The sequence below is a fragment of the Eretmochelys imbricata genome, chromosome 19, assembly GCF_965152235.1.
Source record: "Eretmochelys imbricata isolate rEreImb1 chromosome 19, rEreImb1.hap1, whole genome shotgun sequence".
Taxonomy (NCBI): Eukaryota; Metazoa; Chordata; order Testudines; family Cheloniidae; genus Eretmochelys; species Eretmochelys imbricata.
In genome coordinates, this window is record NC_135590.1 from 7,435,818 (window position 1) to 7,453,865 (window position 18,048).

General features: G+C 49.3%; 1 protein-coding gene across 3 annotated transcripts in view; it reads left to right on the forward strand.

The window, feature by feature from the left end:
• The window catches only part of MACF1 (microtubule actin crosslinking factor 1), a 234,061-nt gene that overhangs the window by 55,305 nt on the left and 160,708 nt on the right, over positions 1–18,048 (forward strand). For all 3 annotated transcript variants that reach the window (XM_077838115.1, XM_077838114.1, XM_077838112.1), the window contains exons 2-3: positions 13,418–13,479; positions 16,653–16,742. In XM_077838115.1, coding sequence (XP_077694241.1) covers positions 13,418–13,479; positions 16,653–16,742 — 152 coding nt within the window. The remainder of the gene's footprint in view (positions 1–13,417; positions 13,480–16,652; positions 16,743–18,048) is intronic.

Sequence of the window (18,048 nt, forward strand, 5' to 3'; positions counted from 1 at the left end):
TGTGGCTACCATGCCCCAGCTGTTTGGTGATCTCTCATGGGCAGGTCACCAGGTAGAGCAGTATAGAGCGACAGCCCTTTACCTGCCTGAGAGGAAGTGGAGGAACCAGAGTGCAGCCCTATCTAATGGCTGGGGATGGTGAGTGATGATCCTTGCTGCTCTGGCTCAGAGTCTGCTGAGCAGCAGCTATGGCATCCCTTAGCAAACCTACCCAATCCAGGTGCTGAGTAACAGCAATTAACAGATGCACGGAGCATGTTGCTGAATAACATGCTTATTGTAAAGATGGGTCTGAGCTCCCAAAGCTTGGAAGTGTTTGGATCTGGGGTTGTGGTTTTCAGCCTGTTACAGAGTCTGGATCAAAATTTGGATCTGGATCAAACCCCTCCAAAGCTTGGTTTGGGACCACCTGTTGCTCATAGACTGAAATGGCTGACAAGTTGGACTTCTCAGGGAAAGGAGGGCCAGGAAGTGAGTGGAGTGAGTCCCCAGGGGCAGTCAGCCTGTACACACTAGGTGGGAAGGCCATCGTGCCTTTCTTGTGAATGAACCTCACAGCTTTCTAGTCAAATGGATATTTTATTATGAGAACAGGGTGTGTTGTTTTCTTTTCTGCACCTAATGCACCTAGAAATGGAAATGCTAGATTGTTAAACAGTAATAATAATTCAGTCCATTCTCTCCCTGCACACTGGGTCTATTTTAGCTTTTTATCCAAACACAGCAGTTGTTCCCATGTTTCTCCTATCCCTTTCTTCCGGTCCCATGTATTTCAATGGAGTTAAAAGGTGCAGCCCTGGTTTTCTCCTCAAACATCCTTGTTGATGGTGCTCCTGTATTGACTGGAGTCGCACCATTGTCACGTCCTTGCCTGGGACTGTTTTGTTGCATACATGCAGCTGAAGCATCGGTTACGACCTGCAGCCACATTTCGCTCGGTTTGCCCACCTTGAGTCTTTTCCTGTGTTACTTCCTCAAAAGCTGCACGTTGGCTCTAGGCCGTGGTCCTGGAGCCAACGGCTGGGGGATGGTTTTGTCTCACCCTGCGTATTGCAGTGCACCAACCCTTTTGGTAACATCTCAGAGTATTTCTTTCATTCTTCCAAAAATTAAACCTAAAAGGCCATTTCCCAAACCAGATGGGTGAAGACACTGGTTTCTAAGGCATCAGGGGGGAAACACCATATAGATTGGCTTAGACTCCTTGAGGTGAATTTTGTCTTCAGGTTCTCTCTCTAGCTGGGTTTGCATCAGTGACTGACAATGGAACTAAATGCCTTCCTTTGCATCTTTTGTACACTATACAGTATACGCCTCTAAACAGAGCATTAGCTGTAATGTCTCTAGTTAACCCAGTCACCCTTCCCCACTTAATCTTTTCAGTGTCAAAGCTGCCTCAGACAGATTTGCTTGGCAGTATGTTTGTCTCCACACCACGTGTGCATTTAATTTCTTTAGAGATACTATCTGTTCCCAGTCTCCGAGATCCCAGCATAACTCAGCAATCTCTATTCTTTAGTGTATCAGAGGAATCTGTTCCTCCTCTTTTAAAAACTATTGCACTGTAGGTGATGGAAAAAGTGAGCCGCATCTGATCCATGTTTTCCTTTACATTAATAAACAGCCTAATTTTCCCTTTTTGGTATAGATCATGTCTTATCCTCCCCTAGCTCTGCATATTGCACACTCGCTCCCTTCCAAGCCTACAGGAAGATCGGGGTAATCTCATAGTAGCTTACCTGGTATAAATAAACTCCTCTGTTGCATTTACATCCTCTGCCATATAGTTATTGTACATGCCTTCCAACTCCTGTCTCTCTGGCATCTCTTGCTGGCTGATTTTCCACCAGGTGTGTTTACATTTTTTCCAGGTTGAATCACATTATTTCCCATCCATATTTCTAAACTCTATATCCTCTTCATTTAGCTCTCTGCTTTCAGTGGTGTTCATGCCACCGTTCAAATTAGTAGCAAATACAGGTTTTAATCACCCCTGTATTCCTGAGCCATTCCATTTCCCCCCATATTCCAGAACAGTTAAAAGCTGACCTACAAAATAGAATATATGCCCTTTTAAAATAAGTTTCTATAGAAGGGCAGAAGAGTTTTTCCCCAAAGTATTTTTTATTCTTGCTTGTTTTTTACCTTAGTCATTCAAATCCTCTAGACTGAAAAATATGGTGACTGGAGAACTAGTGAAATGGTGACACCACCCAAATCCAGAGCAAAACTTGAGCAATTGAGAGGAGGTGGGATTTTTAGTCAGATGTTTAAAACTTTTGTTGTTTTTATCAACATCTATTTAAGAAAAACTTCCTTGGGTCACTGAAGTTAGTGAACAGCACCACTCCTTCAGAGAAGGAGTTGTTGCTCAGTAGCCAATCTTGGGGCTGCTGAGAGATGCTCCGGCGAAGCTAGGGGAGAGCAGACTTGGTGTCCCTGATATATTTAAGATTAGAACAAAGCACTTCTGCATATATTTCAGGCTGCCTTTCTCCTCGATAAAGAAGCCCCAAAGGGCAAGCTGAAGTTTTAAAATCCTGTTCACGTCTCCTTTAAGTAAAATTGCCTGCCTGCCCAGGTACTCAGTGGATTTCTCCAAACTGGCCAAATTTTGAAAATTGACCCGACTGATAAATACAACTCCCGCTCCGTCCAGGGAGGGCGAGACTCCTCCTCAGATTGCCATCAGTACTTGAAAGAAGCCAGGGAGCCCAGCCATCGTGTGGACAATGGTGATAGCTGGCAGGCTTGGAAGGCGTTTTTCTGAAACAAATGGGGAAAAGCTGATGTGGGGAGCGACAGCTTAGAAGAGGCTAGTTATGAATTGCTTCTGGCAGGGAGAATAGGCCACAGGCCTTCCTTTCCCAGTGCAGAATTACTGTCTCTGCAGCCCCTAGTGGGGGTTTGGCTTTGTGTTGGGAATGCAACTGGATCTAAGCTCTTCTCCTTGTGGCAAATGATTGGTCTGCGATGTGCCTGTTGAAATAGTGTTAGGAAAAACGTGTACAGGGACGTCCATGCAGGGCTCACTCCCCTCACCTGTCCCCCGCAGAGCAGAGCACACCTGAACTTTGGGATCGGGATCTGAAAGATAGAAAACTGTATGCATGAGCAGTGTCAAATCCTTCTCCCTTGTGTTGGTCACAACTCGAGTCCTGAAAATCTGCCAATATCCACATTATATTCACAGACCATTTTTGCAGCTCTTGGATCGGATGCAGATATGAATTTTGTATCCATGCAGGGCTGTAGTCACAATCTTGACCAGGAGGTGGCTCTGTTGTGGGGGAGGGTGTGAAGAGGAATTCACCCTGTTCATTTCAGTCTTGGTCTTCTCCCTACACCACTCCACCAACCCCAACCTGGAAGGCAGGGCCCTCGTCTGGGGTGAGAGGGAAGTTTAGCTTTGACTTTCCTAGCTAGACTCCATTGCTAGGGAGAGAGGAGAAACCTTTCCTCTTGCTTTCCCACACTGTACCCAAAGAAGCTCCATTTTAATGCAGCTCAGGTTCTCTCTCTAGCTGGGTTTGCATCAGTGACTGACAATGGAACTAAATGCCTTCCTCCCTTAAGGGTGATCATCTCCCCTCCCCAAGCTCTGTTACTTCTGGTGACTGGTAGAGCTGTCCGCACTAAGGATGCCTGCAGAGGTGAACAGATGGTGCCTCTCACTTGTCTTTGATCTTCATTTTAGCACCTTCCTTGGAATGTCCTTGGAATGAGATTTGATATAGAAAAGGTAGAGAGGAGGTGGCCATGGCCAAAGCAGCAGGGTTTCATCTATTAAATGATCAGGAGGACAGGAGTGCTTGGTCCAGCAAAGGCTCTGACCTCCGGAACAAACTGCTAAGTGAAGCCCGGTTAGTACATGGAGCAGCATGAATTTGTTTCCTGGAATTGTTGCTTGATGCTCATTTAGCCCAGATTATATCTGCTGGGACATTTGTCGGGAGTTTCTCTTAGGTTCTGTCCACAGTGGGCTCACAGCTGTGCCAGCCACACATAATTATATTATAGATTGTTATAAACAAACAAAAACTCCTTGTCCATGCCAGTGAGATAAACTGTTATGCAACTGTGCTTAAAGCTAGTCTGGTTCTGCTCCAGGCGCGGTTGGTGTGGAAGGATTCCTCTACAGCTGAAAGCATTATACATGAAATACACACCTGAAAGAATTTTTCTGCACCAGTGCGGCTCCACCAGCATGCAGCAGAGACAGGAGATACAGGGCCTTTTTACCAGAGTGTCTGACCCTATCCAGCTGAGCGTGCTGCGTGCTAAGGATTCGCTCTAACTTGGGTATTTATATGGCCTCAGATATCTCAGTATCTGAATGCCTCCTGATTCTTAATGTGTCTGTGCACATCACACTCCCGTGAGGTAGGGAAGTGCTGTTTACCCCTGTTTTACCGATGTGCAACGGAGACACCGAGTGGATGAGTGACTTGACCAAAGTCACATGTGGAGCAGGGACTTGACCCCACATCTGCCAAGTCCTAGGCTGGTGCCCTACCCGCTCACCCCTCCTTTCCCTCTCTATGCTTTTGACCATTATATTTCAGATGAATTAAGGCTATCAAATTTTACTAGACTCAGTGCCAGGATCTATCTCGTTAGTTTCCTTGGTCCTGACTGGTGTCCTGTATGACATTTCTCTGCTGCTGGAATCTTTCTTCTGCTCTTGTCCTTTCCCTGCATGCTGGGCAGGTCGCTGACAATAGCAGCTTTGCTTTGCCCCTGCCCGCTATTCTCGTCTGGAATGCAAGGCCCGTTGATTGGATATCTTCTGGGTGGTGAGGGAACAGGGCTGGGGTGGCCAGAGGAAAGCCAGCCAGAGAGCCTCTGTTAGGCAGGAGGGAGAACTGAGAGGAGCGGAGGGGGAGCTGTAACAGGTTGCTTATCAGGGTGACTCTGGAAAAGATTAGCCAGCGAGAGATAAGCTTTCAATGACTTAATATTGTTAGCAAGAAGTAACAGGGCATTATTATTAGCTCTTGGGGTAGTTGTGGTGGGGGAGGTGTAATGTAATTAGAATTAAAGAACTACCGAGAGGTGGTAAAACAGGGCAAAAGAATCTTCTGTGTGAAATTATGAAAGCACACCAGAGATGAGAGATCCAGCTCAGGAGCTACTTGCCTGCAGAAATCTCCAAGGGAAGGTCCCTGAAGCTGCCCCCTGCAAACGCTCCACAGGAGAAGAAAATCTAGAGTTTTACTCGACCTGCCTGCTCTGGTCTGCCCCGAGCATGCTGTATCTGGCTCCTGGGCAAAGTGTCTTTTCCTCTCTGGAGAGGACGGCAGGGCTCAAACCAGCCTAAGGTCTGAAGAGGAATTATATTTAGACGAAGAAAGGAAAGATCAGCTATAAAGCAGCCCTTGTTATCTCTCCTGCCACCGTTCTGAGTTTGCTGTGTGCAGGATCCCAGCCTTCAGCCAAAGGGTTTGATGCTGAGCTCTGGAACTTGGAGGCAGGGGAAATCATTTGTGAAGAAGCCGCTGGCTGGCCGGTGTGGATGAAAAAGCCCTTTATTGTTCTCTCACGTCATAGTTTGCGAGACTGGTGCAATTAACCAAGAACTGAAAAACAAGTTGGAAAAACAAACCAACAGCCTGTGTGCCAGGTTAGTGCAGACTCTGGGCCTTGCTGCATTCAGGGCGCTGCTCTCAGGCGCGGTGGGACAGTAAGCTGGACCTATTGGGCTTTCAGATGCAAAGCTGATATACTGGAAAGTCACCTCCCAGGTACGTGGAGTCAGTGTGACCTGCACTGTGAGCTACCCCCTCTGCCTTCCTGTTATGGCCTGGAGCTATGCGGTTCTGTGAAATGCCTCTTGCATGTTTCAGGAGCCTTGGAGTGGAGAGTAACTTTCTTTTTCCTGGTTGTGTGGAAGAACAGCATCAGCCTGACAAGTCAGGGGGCTTTGTCTGCAGCATGTGGGCACTGAATTTTCATATTGATTGAAGCCCCCTTCTGCAAGGGGTTCTAGTCTGCATCTGCCTGGGTCAGAGAAGACACTGGGGACTGTGACTGCTTCACACAGGATGTTACCTGATGAGGACTAGCCTAATGCATGGCTCAGCAGGATATTAGGCAATGTCTGTGCTGATTCTGAATGATCAGTGGCAAGTTTAACTGCCCCAGCGGTGGCTGTTTGGGGTTTTGCAGGCGCAGGTCTGTTGTGCCCAGTGGCTGTGTAAAGTTGTTCTACAAGGCAGTCCCCTTTGCTTCTGGATCTTGGTGCTTCCCCTGCCATTCCAAGCTGGGAGCGGCTGGAAGAGTGACAGCCTCTGGGCTCTCCTGTTGATGAGGGGAGAACTCCTCTCCAAGGGGTGAGGAGAACCCTGAAAGAGATCCTGAAAGGGAACTGTGTCTTAAAGCAGGCGGTAGGAAATGGTGGGAGGAGCCCCAGCGGAGACCTGAAGAGACATTTGCTTGGGACAGACCCAGCCAGCACGCAAGACTGACTTGAAGATACTTTTCCTGTTTCGGTTGTGGAGGATGCCAGTGCAAAAGCCCCGGGGCGCACTGAGGACCTAGCTCTGCTGGCGCTGAGAGCAAGCAGTGGAGATGTGGCACATCTACAGAGGGGAGAGGGAGCTGAACGCACACCTGGTGTGCCGGATGTGCTGCATTGGTTAGTATCTTGAGTCTACTTCTTTAGTGCCTGGAGGGCTGGAGAGAATCTGAAATGCATTGCTCTCCTCTGACTCACAGGGAGGAATCTGCTACAACGCAGGCGTCTTCTCATGCTTTAACCAGCCTGGGTTATCGTCAAGGTCTTGATAGCATGTAGAGCAGGGCAGGCAGGAAGAGATGTGGGGCTGAGGGCTGGGCTTTGGGAGAAGGGTGGTATTTCAAGCAGGGGGGAGAGTATGACGACTCAGTTTTATATCTCAATAGTTGGACTCCAGTGCCCATTAGCTGCCCTCTTCTGGGTCCGTATGCTTCACTACACTGCTTGCTGCTTTACCAGGAAGCCATGCTTAAGCAATAATCTCACATGGCAAGGGCAGGGCTGTATTTTTAACAGGCTGTTGGATGTTTTCAACTCCTGATTTCCTGGCTGTGCTACAAGGGGGAGGAATAGTTCAGAGGGGTAAAAAACCTGGAGGACTCCATTTCGGACCCGGCTGCAGTGACATTGCAGTGCCGTTGAATTTTCTCACGGCAGCCCCCAGAAAAAATACATCATAAAGAAGGCAGGAGGTATTCCATAGGAGATGGAATGATACTGACCAGGTTTAAAAGGAATGGGGATGTCCTGGGAGTATATAGATAGTCTCTGGCACAAGAGCAGACTGTGCAGCTGGTTGGAGTGTGGGAAGGGAAAGGAGATTAAAAGATGAAGATGGTGCTTACAGACCTTCCAGCCTTTTCTTTTCTTTTCTTTTTTTTTTTTTTTTTTTTTTGGAGGGGTGGGATGGGATGAGGTTTCTCAGGCTTGTGGGGCTGCCTCCAAAATCTCAGGGCCTTGGCTCTGTGGCTGTGTCAAGTGCTGTGACCACGGAAGAGACTAAATAGCATAGAGTGCTATAGGGTACTGTCCGGTCAAGATGCAAATCAGGCCGGTCACAAATTGTCTGCTATCGTCTGGAGGAATTTTAAGGGAGGGAGATGCTTGCTTGCTTTTTCTTTCTGTCTTTAAGAAATAGTTTGCTCCTCTTCTTAAACTGGTGTTTGGTCTCTTCCTTGTGTTGAGAACTGGCTTCCTGCGTATCAGTCAGATCTCTCCCCAGAGAGCTACAGTAACTGACTGCCCCTCCTCCTCCTCCTGCACTGACTCAGTAACAGCTTATGCCCAAATGAATTTGTTTGTCTCTAAGGTACCACAAGGACTCCTCCTTTTTGCTGATACAGACTAACACGGCTGCCACTCTGAAATCTGTCACATTGGAATCTGTGGATGCTCAGAAATCAATACAGGGACCCATTAAGGAAGGAGCCACTTACTGCTGGATGAAACCAGTGCAGGGAACTGGCCTGGAGCAGTTACTGAGAGTAGTGAGGATGAACACAAGTCAAAGTGAACTGTAGAGGTCTATGAGCCTTCTTCCCTCCCCCCATTGCCAGCAGGGAGGCCAAGGGTCATGTGCACCATGGGGTCACTGAATGTGAACACTGGGGGGGGGGTGGGGGGGTTGGGCTGAAACTTGCACTGTTCACACACTTGTGCAGACCCACGAATATGCATGCCCACTGTCACGGGTGCACTGTCCATTTTGCTGTTTACAGAGGATCTAAACTCAGTGTGCGTTGTTATGTGGGTAGATTGGTTCAGACTGGGTGTTTGACAGTAGTCTGAGCTCAGCTGGATCAGAAAGTGATGACAATAGTCTCCCACTCCCAATTCAGTGGTAGGACGGGCAACGTGGATCTTCTGAGAACGGGCCTTTCACCAGATTTATTCTCTGGAATTAGGGTTGCCAATTTTGGTTGGATGTATTCCTGGAGGTTTAATCACATGACGTAATCTTTAATTCCTGGAAATTCCAGGACGATCCTGGAGGGTTGGCAACCATAGGTTTAAGATAACAAATAATCAGGACCTTAAAACCTGGGGTTATTTGTGCTCATGGTCCTCTGGCACTTTTCGTAAGAGTAGGGATTTGCTTTTGTATTGCCCCAAATTTAAATTCCTTCCCCCTCCCCCCCACAGCAATATACCATGTGCCTTTCAGCTGCCACTGTATGTGTGGAGTTTGTGTAGCACCTTCAGGGGGAGAGGTGCCTCAGACATGTAAAGGTCACTAGTGCAGTGCAATGCCACTCGGCCCATCTTATCACTAGTGAGCAGCTTCGGTGGGATTTGGGCTGGCCAGCAGATAAATGTGCCTCAGCAACTCAGTGATTCATCTCTGTCATTAGGTTAGATTGTCCAATGCCCATCCCAATGGGACGGCAACCAGGACTGGGGCCTCCAGGTGCTGTTGTAACAGAAATATGAATAGTGCCTAAGGAAAGTGGTGGAAGTCCTATCTCTTGGGAATTTAAAAACAAGGCAGGACCAAGTCTTGGGAAATATACTAGAGGGAGCAATCGTGAAATGTCCAGGGAGTGTGGGTGTGGGGGATGGATGGATGTTTCTGTCTGCAGTGAGTCCAGAAAAGTTGAGAGTGCTGGAGATGTTCAGGACACATTTGAGACTCTCACATATCATGGTGATGAGCACAGTGTAAATACCTGCAAAGAGAAGGGTGCTGGAAAACAACACCCATCCCATTTATAGAGGATGCTCTTGAGCAGAAGGCAGAGTGGAGTTTGGTCTTTGTAGCAGGGATGCTTCAAGGTGTACAGGGAGGTTTTCAGGAGTTTTTGGAAGAGGACTTGGGGAATGCTTGGAGAACCTTAACTGGGAGGATCTTGTAAGCATTAGGGGCATTGGGAAAGAAGGGCTGGGGGGTGAAGGAGACAAAGGGAGCATTTGCAAAGAGGTGTAGGTGAAGTTGAAAACGGAGGTGCAGGCAGGGGTGGATTTGTGCACAGCTGTGAAAGTGAATAGCTTGTAGCTGATGCTGGAACGCTGTGGAAGCCAGAGAAGGGATTGGGGTTTGGATGAGACCTGGTCAGGGCCATGGGAGAGGGTAATCTTTGTTTATATTATTCCATGATCAGGCTTAGTTCTGATTGCCTGAAGCATTTATAACCCTTATCAGTAGATAACATTCAACCACTCAGGAATCTAATTGTCTGCCAGAGATTTGCTTGGTGCAATGCCAAGCATTGTAGGAGAGGCAATGTGGCCTAGTGGAGGGAGCACTGGCCTGGGGAACCTAAAAGACCTCAGTTCTGTTCCTAGCTCTGCCACTGGCCTGCTGGGTGACCTTGGGCAAATCACTTCACTTCTCTGTGCCCCAGTTTCCCCATTTGTAGAATGGGGCTAATACTACTGACCTTTGTTAAAGCTCTTTGAGCTCTACAGATGAAAAATGCTACGAATCATTATTGCTGCTTGTTTGTGGTGTTTCAGTAAAGCCGAACACAGGGAAGCCACCACTTACGAATGTTGCATACTGCAGAGACTGTGAAGTAAGCACCCTCTAGGTGCTGCCTGCCCTGGTCCTGTACGGAGGCGCCAGTTTTCTCTCCAGATTAAACTGGTAAAACCAGAAAATCCCATTTGAGGCAGGAGCTGGCAGAGCTGCTGAGGGGATTTACCCTGATCCCTTTCTTCTTTACAGGTGTGATAAAGAGAGGGGAAGGGAAGGGAGGAGAGTGTTTTGTCTAGAGCTGTAGTTCTCAACCAGGGGTCCAGGGCCCCCTGGGGAGCCACGAGCAGGTTTTAGGGGGGCCGCCAAGCAGGCCAACATTAGATTTACTGGGGCCCAGGGCAGAAAGCCAAAGCCCCGCCATGCAGAGCTGAATCCCTGGGCCCCACCGCCCAAGGCTGAAGCCAAAGCCTGAGCAATTTAGCTTGGCGGGGCCCCCTGTGGTGTAGCGCCCTGGGTCAGTTGCCCTGCTTGCTACCACCTAATGCTGGCCCTGGCTTTTATATGCAGAAAAACAGTCGTGGCACAGGTGGGCTGTGGAGTTTTTATAGCATGTTGCGGGGGGCGAGGGGGGGCTCAGAAAGAAATATATACCTGGTAGATCTCGTTCTCTCGTCAGTGTGATTGCCAGAGACTGCTCACAAGAGTTTTCCAAATAACGTCCAATGTCTGTTTATTCTTCTCCTACCTGAAGTAGTAAAGGGTGGGTCCTGCTGGCCAGTTCTTATGCTTGTGCTTTTGCCGGCGTCTATCTCCTGGATTGTTCTCCCCTTTGTTTAATGTATCTTTTAACTGAGAACTGGTAGAACAAACCCTGCCAGACGTCTCCCTCCCATGTTTCCATTTGAAGTTTGATCTAACCCCAATTTCCTTCGTGGGAAGAGCATTTAGTTCCCCCGTTGAGCACCTGGGCCTCAAAACCAGGAAACCTGTCAGAGGTTTCTTTACAGAAGTCTTTAAGGTCTCAGATCTCATTAGTGCTGTGGCCCTTTTGGTGGGACGGACCTGTCGGATGTCCAGCTACAAGGAACTGCATTGAGAAGTGAACCGTTGGGTGTGTGTGGGGATGAGCCAGTTGCTCCTGCTAAACTGTTGGGACATTAAAGCTCTCAGGGACCCAGCCAGGGTGTCCCCGGCTGAGCTCAGAGACTGAAATAAGCATTCAATCTTTAAAAGCCAATGAACCAAAAATACAATGAAAGAATAAGCTGCTAATTGCATATATTGGCAGACCCAAGCAGGGCCTTTGAACAGATCTCTGTGTCTTTTGAACATAGGTTCAGATCCTAAAGCCAGAAGGGACCATACACAGTGATTATGTAGTCTGATCTCCTGCATAACACAGGCCCATGAAAACTCACCCTCTCTGGAGAGTTGGGGAGAGGGTGTACCTCTACTGACAAGGGGGTCCAGGGACTCAGTATTGGAAGAAGCCTCTCTTCCCTTTCCTAATGAACCCCAGTATCGCCACACATTAGTGAGGGCTGGGGATGCCTCGTGGGTGCAGCATGTTACACGAAGGACAGTGAGATTTCTGGGTCTGGTAAGTCTCACGGTCTCCTACTGGTTTCTCTGTGCTATGCTGGTATGTCATTCCACAGGCCTGGGCCATGACAGGTTCTCCTCTTCCTCTGGTGCAGCCTGTGTGTTTCTCCATTGCCATGTGGCTGTAGCTAGTGGCAATCTGTTGGATTATTAAGGGAGAGTCTTATTCCTATAGCTTCTCATCCTCTTCTACTGTCATGTTTGCTTAGGGAACCTCACTGTAAGTGACCGAGCAGGTACTGTAGATGGGTTCCTTAAAGGAATTTCCCAGTTAGGGGCTAGAAATTCTTTATAGGCCCTTTCGGAAGAGCCTTATACCCTCACTGTGCTGGTAAGAGGCCCTGTCTCTGGGGAAGGAGAAGTACGTAGTGGTTATTCCCATTGTAGCAACTTGGACATCACCTGTTCAAATCAAACTTGTTTTTGCCCGTCTGAAACTTTTAAAATGACCTGGACATTTAATTTCACCAGGGTGAGTGTGTTAGGAGCATTTTTCTCCGTGTGGCTGTTCAGTTGTAAGCAGAGCTGGGAGGAGGAGAGAACTGACGTTGACATGTGGGATAGAGGGAACGTGACTTTGTCGATTCATTTCGTGTGCCTCTGTAGGCCCACTTACACTTCTGTGCTGCGCTGTCCATGGCTAACCCGGGACGAAGTAGCCTCCGTTCTGATGTGGGGTAGATGTGCTCCCAAGGTCTCCGATTTCCGGCCGCAGTGGTGCAAGGAGATTTTAATTCTTACCGGTACACATAGGTGACGCACGGGAGGGACACAAAGGGGGGCACCAGCTAAAGGGGGGCAAGTGACCTCCCCATGTGACCCTTCCATGTGACTTCTCCCTGCCCCCGGCCTGAGGCCCCCGCGCTCTCCCCATCCCACATTACCGGGGGTGTGTGTGCGCGTGAGTGTGTTCTGTCCTGCTGCGCTGGACATGGATTTCTGAGCCCCAGGGCTCCCCCAGGAACCGCAGCGGCAAAAGGAGCAGAATGTGGTGCCGCCAGGTGGCCCCACGCCAGCAGCTCCTCCGGCGCGGCTGTTCTGCCCCCGGCCCTGCCCCCAGCCCTTCCACGTAGTGGCGTCTCCTGTCTGGGGTCTGTACAGCCCTGCCAGAGGACAGGGCTGGGGGCTGGGCTGGGGACGGTACAGCCGCGCCAGAGGACGGGGCTGGGTGACGGTACCGGTACAGCCGCACCAGAGGACGGGGCTGGGTGACGGTACCGGTACAGCCGCACCAGAGGACGGGGCTGGGTGACGGTACCGGTACAGCCGCACCAGAGGACGGGGCTGGGTGACGGTACCGGTACAGCCGCACCAGAGGACGGGGCTGGGTGACGGTACCGGTACAGCCCCACCAGAGGACGGGGCTGGGTGACGGTACCGGTACAGCCCCACCAGAGGACAGGGCTGGGGGCTGGGCTGGGCGGCGGTACCGGTACAGCCCCACCAGAGGACAGGGCTGGGGGCTGGGCTGGGGTGGTACAGCCGCACTAGAGGACGGTGCTGGGTGACGGTACCGGTACAGCTGTGCGAGAGGAGGAACGTAAGGCGCTGGCTTCTGGGAGCGGCGGCCTTACGTTCTGCTCCTTTCGCCGCTGTGGTTCCCTGGAGAGCCCTGCAGGTCTGACCATGTGTCTTTCCAGTACGGCGTACCGGTAATAAATACTTTAATGGTACGGCGTACCTGACTGTACCTGCTTACTTGCACCCGTGTCCTGCGCGTTCCTGGAGTAGTCCCAGCAGAACATGGAAGGAGGCTGTTAGCAGGGTGTGGTGGGATCCAAAGGTGGGAGAGTTGGGCTGAATGGGGAAGGGGTGTGTGGCCAGTTGGTGAGATTTCACCTGAGCAACGCTAACTGAGACCCATCTGTGTGTTCTCTTAACAGATGAACGGGACCGAGTCCAGAAGAAAACTTTCACCAAGTGGGTCAATAAGCACCTGATGAAGGTGAGAGTCATGCCTTACTTCGCACAATTTCCTAACTCGCTCCGGTCTGGCCTTGCCTGTTCTGGACCGGCACTAGCTGGCATTGCTTTGGCCTCGGAGAAGAGTTCTGAAGGGGTTTAGAGGTACTGGAACGTTTGCTTGATCTGACCCCCAGGGGCAGAACTGGATGTTACGGCGACCTCTTGGGACTGTCCTAAAGCATTCAGCAAACGTTCCCCTACCATGTCATTAACCTCTGAATTGAAAAATCGTTTGCTCCAGAAAAGAGCATGTAAAAATCTTGGCAATGACGCCCTGAAAGAGAACTGTACCCCACGTCTCCCTGAAATCCTTTGGAGAGGGGGTGTTTTGGGAGTTACCATGCATGGTGGGATGAGAGGGACTGTTCCCCCTTCCCCTCCCAAGCTCGCTTGTTCCCCTTTATTCATAGAGCCGTATTGGTTGTTCCACTAGCACCCTGCCCTTCTCCCTCTCAGGGGAGGGGCCGCTCCTTCCCAGAGCATAGACACCGGCTCTTCTGTGTTTGGGCCCGGAGCCCTCCTGAGCACCTTGCTTGACGTCTGGCTTGCTTGAACGAGAAATTCTTTGGTGGCTGCTGCCCAGTGCAAGCTGGTGCTGCCAGTCAGATCCTTCTGTGATGGCAAAACGCTGTGAAAGAGGGAAACCAGCGGAATACATCGTGTCATTGTTAATGCTGGGAGGCCGGGCAGATCTCTGCTTTTATCCAGAGCAGAGTCTCTTTCTCTGTCTCTGTTTCTTAGCAGAAAAGTGACAGAAAGCTGCCTTTGGGACAAAGTCTCTACCCATCAGATCTCTTTCCACCATTCCCCTCTCTTTCCCTCCTCAGTATCTGTCTCTCCTTTCCTGCCTTACACCATTGTTCTGCTTTCTAGAGGCAGCTGGGCTCTTGGTTGAGTTTGCGGTGGCAGGGGTACTATTAGAATTCTGTAGACCCCCATCAGATGCCAATGAGGGGTGACACAGGAGGAGCTGGGGAGCCTGAGATCCCACAACACAGTGAAGGATTTCAGAGGCAGGGACGCTGTCACCCCTCCGTGAAAGTTGAGGATCTAAGTTGATGTGCTCAGCTCCTGGATCTTTTCAGTCCTTGGGGCCGTACTGCTGTTTCTCAGACCCCGCTGCTTGTTGCACCAGCAAAAGCGGAGGCTGGTTTCTAAGTGGTGGTTTGGTAACCAGGGAGTTGCAGTGGGCTGTGTGTGTAAATGAGTGAGGTGGGAAGGGGCTCAGGGGTTCTGTATCCGGGCAGGCTGCCTGACTGGTTAGCGATGGCTTTGTAAACTTACTGGGATCCTGCCTGTTGGAAGGTGTCCGGTACCAATCTGAACAGAGCGGTGACTAGTCTCTGTCTTTTAAAAGAAAGACGTTTGTCGCCGAAAAGAGTGAAGAGCCTGTTTCCTTAGTTCTGTCCGTTTTCCAGCTGCGCACCTCTGCAGCAGTACACAGGGCATGGGGCTTGCGGCTGAGATCAGAGCTATTAGCAGGCCAAGTCAGTAACTCCAGCTGTTTGTACTAAACATTGTTGTGTCCGATTTTATTCTGAGCCAGCCACATGATTGATGGTTTTTGTTTTTAACATTCAAGAGGCTTGGAAGATCCTTTCTGGGGAGAATCCGGTACCTTTTCCCACCCACTGGTGCCAAGTCACTGGAGCCCCCTGATTTACCATTCACCATGGATGCAATAGTCACTCAGAACTCCAGGTTAAAGTTCCTGGAGCCCACACGCAAACCTTCAGTTGCTTTCTGGGATCTCTGCCTTCACTGTGCATCAAATTACCTGTTCAGAGACTGTGGCCTTCCAGAAGACTCCTGGCAGCTCTGCCTGTTTGTCCATCACTGATGGGATACACACCTCTACACACTTACATTCATGTGAACTTGATCAGGACCAGGATCTAGATGGCTTAACACAGCCAGTTCTGCCATGAAAGATTGCTGGGTTTGAATCCAGGGGTGCCCATCTGTTATATTCTGTGCAGTGGGGCTGGTCTCTCACGTGTTGTCTGCAATGGGAGGTTTGTATCTTGAGTAGCTAAGCAGGGTTAATGCAGTATTTTGAGGTGCCTCCCAGTCATCTTGGTTAACTGCCAGGTATTTTTTAATTAATGTTTTCCATCAACTGAAAGTTTTTGGCTTGGACTTTAAAGGTGTTGCCATTGTACTTTTCAGCCTGCTGTGGACTGCGGTGAGGCCAGGGAAACTGCAGGTCTGTGCACTAATCTTTAAGCTGCACGCCTCCCCCACCCCAAAAATAACTTTATGGGTAAAGAAGGCAGCGTGGGAGTCAAGTCTCTACTGACATTAGCCAATGCCTTATACATTAATTAGAGAGAGACAATCACCCTATTCACACATCCCCTCCCGCAACAAAGAAAGGGAAAAACACCTGACTGCCCTTAACAGAAGGCAAACGCCATGTGACATTCCTGGAGGATAATATAAGCTGGTGTGGTAATGTTTTAAAAAATTGTGTGAGAGAATCACTGCATTATTTATTATTGCTATTAGAATGACAGTAGCACATGGGGACTCAACTGAGATTTGGGGTCCCCTTGTGCTAAGTGGTGGTGTAAATCCCTGCCTCAGAGTTTACATTGTAAACAGATAAGACAAAGGGAGGGGGAAGGGAAGGTTCATGAGCCCCGTTTTGTAGCTGGGAAACTGAAGCAGCAAGAGACTAAGTAACTAGCCCAAAGTCATGAAGAAAATAAGTGGCAGGGCTGGGAGTTGAACCCAGAGTCTCAGTCCGTGTGTGGCAAAGGTAAAGATTTGGTCTGACCGGGTTGCCAGTGAGTTTTGTGAAGAGTGGCTTATCTTGGAAGAAACAGGAAAAATTGGCTCCTTTTGCTGTCTTTTTAACAGGATACTCCTGCTGTTGATGTGAAAGCTGCCATTACACAAGGCCCAATCCTGTACACAGCTGCCATTTGCTCTCATCCCCTTGCTTTATAGCAAAGTGGCTGCATGGGAACCTTTTAGAATTGCATGGAGTAATGCTGGCTTTATAGTGATCTGTTCTGTGCCTGAAATCGGTAACTGCCTCTGCTGGGGTCCTTTGGCAATTGGAGCCCGATTCCCATAGAGAGAATATTGGAATAACCATTTTAAATGAATGAAATCCCTGAAAATGCACCCTCCTTCTCTGCCCCGCAGGTGCGCAAGCACATCAATGACCTGTATGAAGACCTGCGAGATGGGCATAACCTGATCTCTCTGCTGGAGGTTCTGTCAGGAGTGAAACTGGTGAGTTTCCAAGTTTGCTTAGCCACCCTGCTGTGGCTTTCACCACCAGAGACTGGATCCACGTACTGCCTTCTCCTCCTCGCTGCCTTCTGCTGTGCTAGGCTGACCAGCGTTCCTTGTCACATCAAGGCCTTTGTTGGTTTTGTGTTAAATTTATTTTTTTACATCTTCATCATGCTGGTTTCCTGGATAACACCTAACTATGTGATTAGGTTAAAGGTGCCTAGGATACAGGTGTATTCAATCTCTTTGTGAGGCTCATATGCGTTTGGGACTATCTACTCAATACGCTGGGTGAAGACAAAAGGGCAGGTTTAGCGTCACTTTCCCCTCTCCAAGAGGGGATATTAGCTTAGCTTCCCCTCCTCCAGCGCTGCCTGCTGATTTTCACAATAGACCACTCTAAATATTTGTTTGTCTCTTTTACAGGCATTGGTTAACATTTTCAAAAGGACCTAAATGGCTTAGGAACCTGAGTCCCATTTTCAGAAATGACCTAGGTGCTTAACAGCCTAAATCTCACTGAGTTTCTGTGAGGCTTAGGTGCCTACGCCGCGTAGGTGCTTTTGAAAACTTTACTCGTCGTGTCCAAATCATTCCTGGCATTAAGGCCATTGACTTCAGTGGTGCACGAGCAGGGATGAATATGAGCCTTTCTGTCTGTGGATACATCGACACAGCGGAAAAAAAAGAAAAACCCAGACCTGCAGTGGTGAGTCTCTGAGCCCAGGTCAAGTGACTGGAGCTCACTGGGCTTGTGCTGTAGGGCTAGAGACAGCAGTGTAGGTGTTCGGGCCGGGGCTCTGAAATCTAGCAAGGAGGTAGGGTCTCGGGGCTCGTGCTCCAGCTCTCGAGGGAGTGTCTGTTCTGCTACTTTAAGCCCTGTAGCGAGAGCCCAAGTCAGTTGACCTGGGCGAGGAGATTCACTTGTTGTTTTTGCTGTGCCGACCTGCCCTATAAGTTGAAGAGGAGAACTGAGACAATCTGACCAGCTTCTCCAACCTCCTTGGGACTGCCAAACATATTCGGAAACGGTGCTTAAATAGAAAAGGAGGACTTGTGGCACCTTAGAGACTAACCAATTTATTTGAGCATAAGCTTTCGTGAGCTACAGCTCACTTCATCGGATGCTGCTTATGCTCACGAAAGCTTATGCTCAAATAAATTGGTTAGTCTCTAAGGTGCCACAAGTCCTCCTGTTCTTTTTGCGAATACAGACTAACTCGGCTGCTACTCTGAAACCAGTGCTTAAATACTGCTGCACTGCATCTCTGTGTATTTAAATAACAATGGTGGTTCAAGCTGA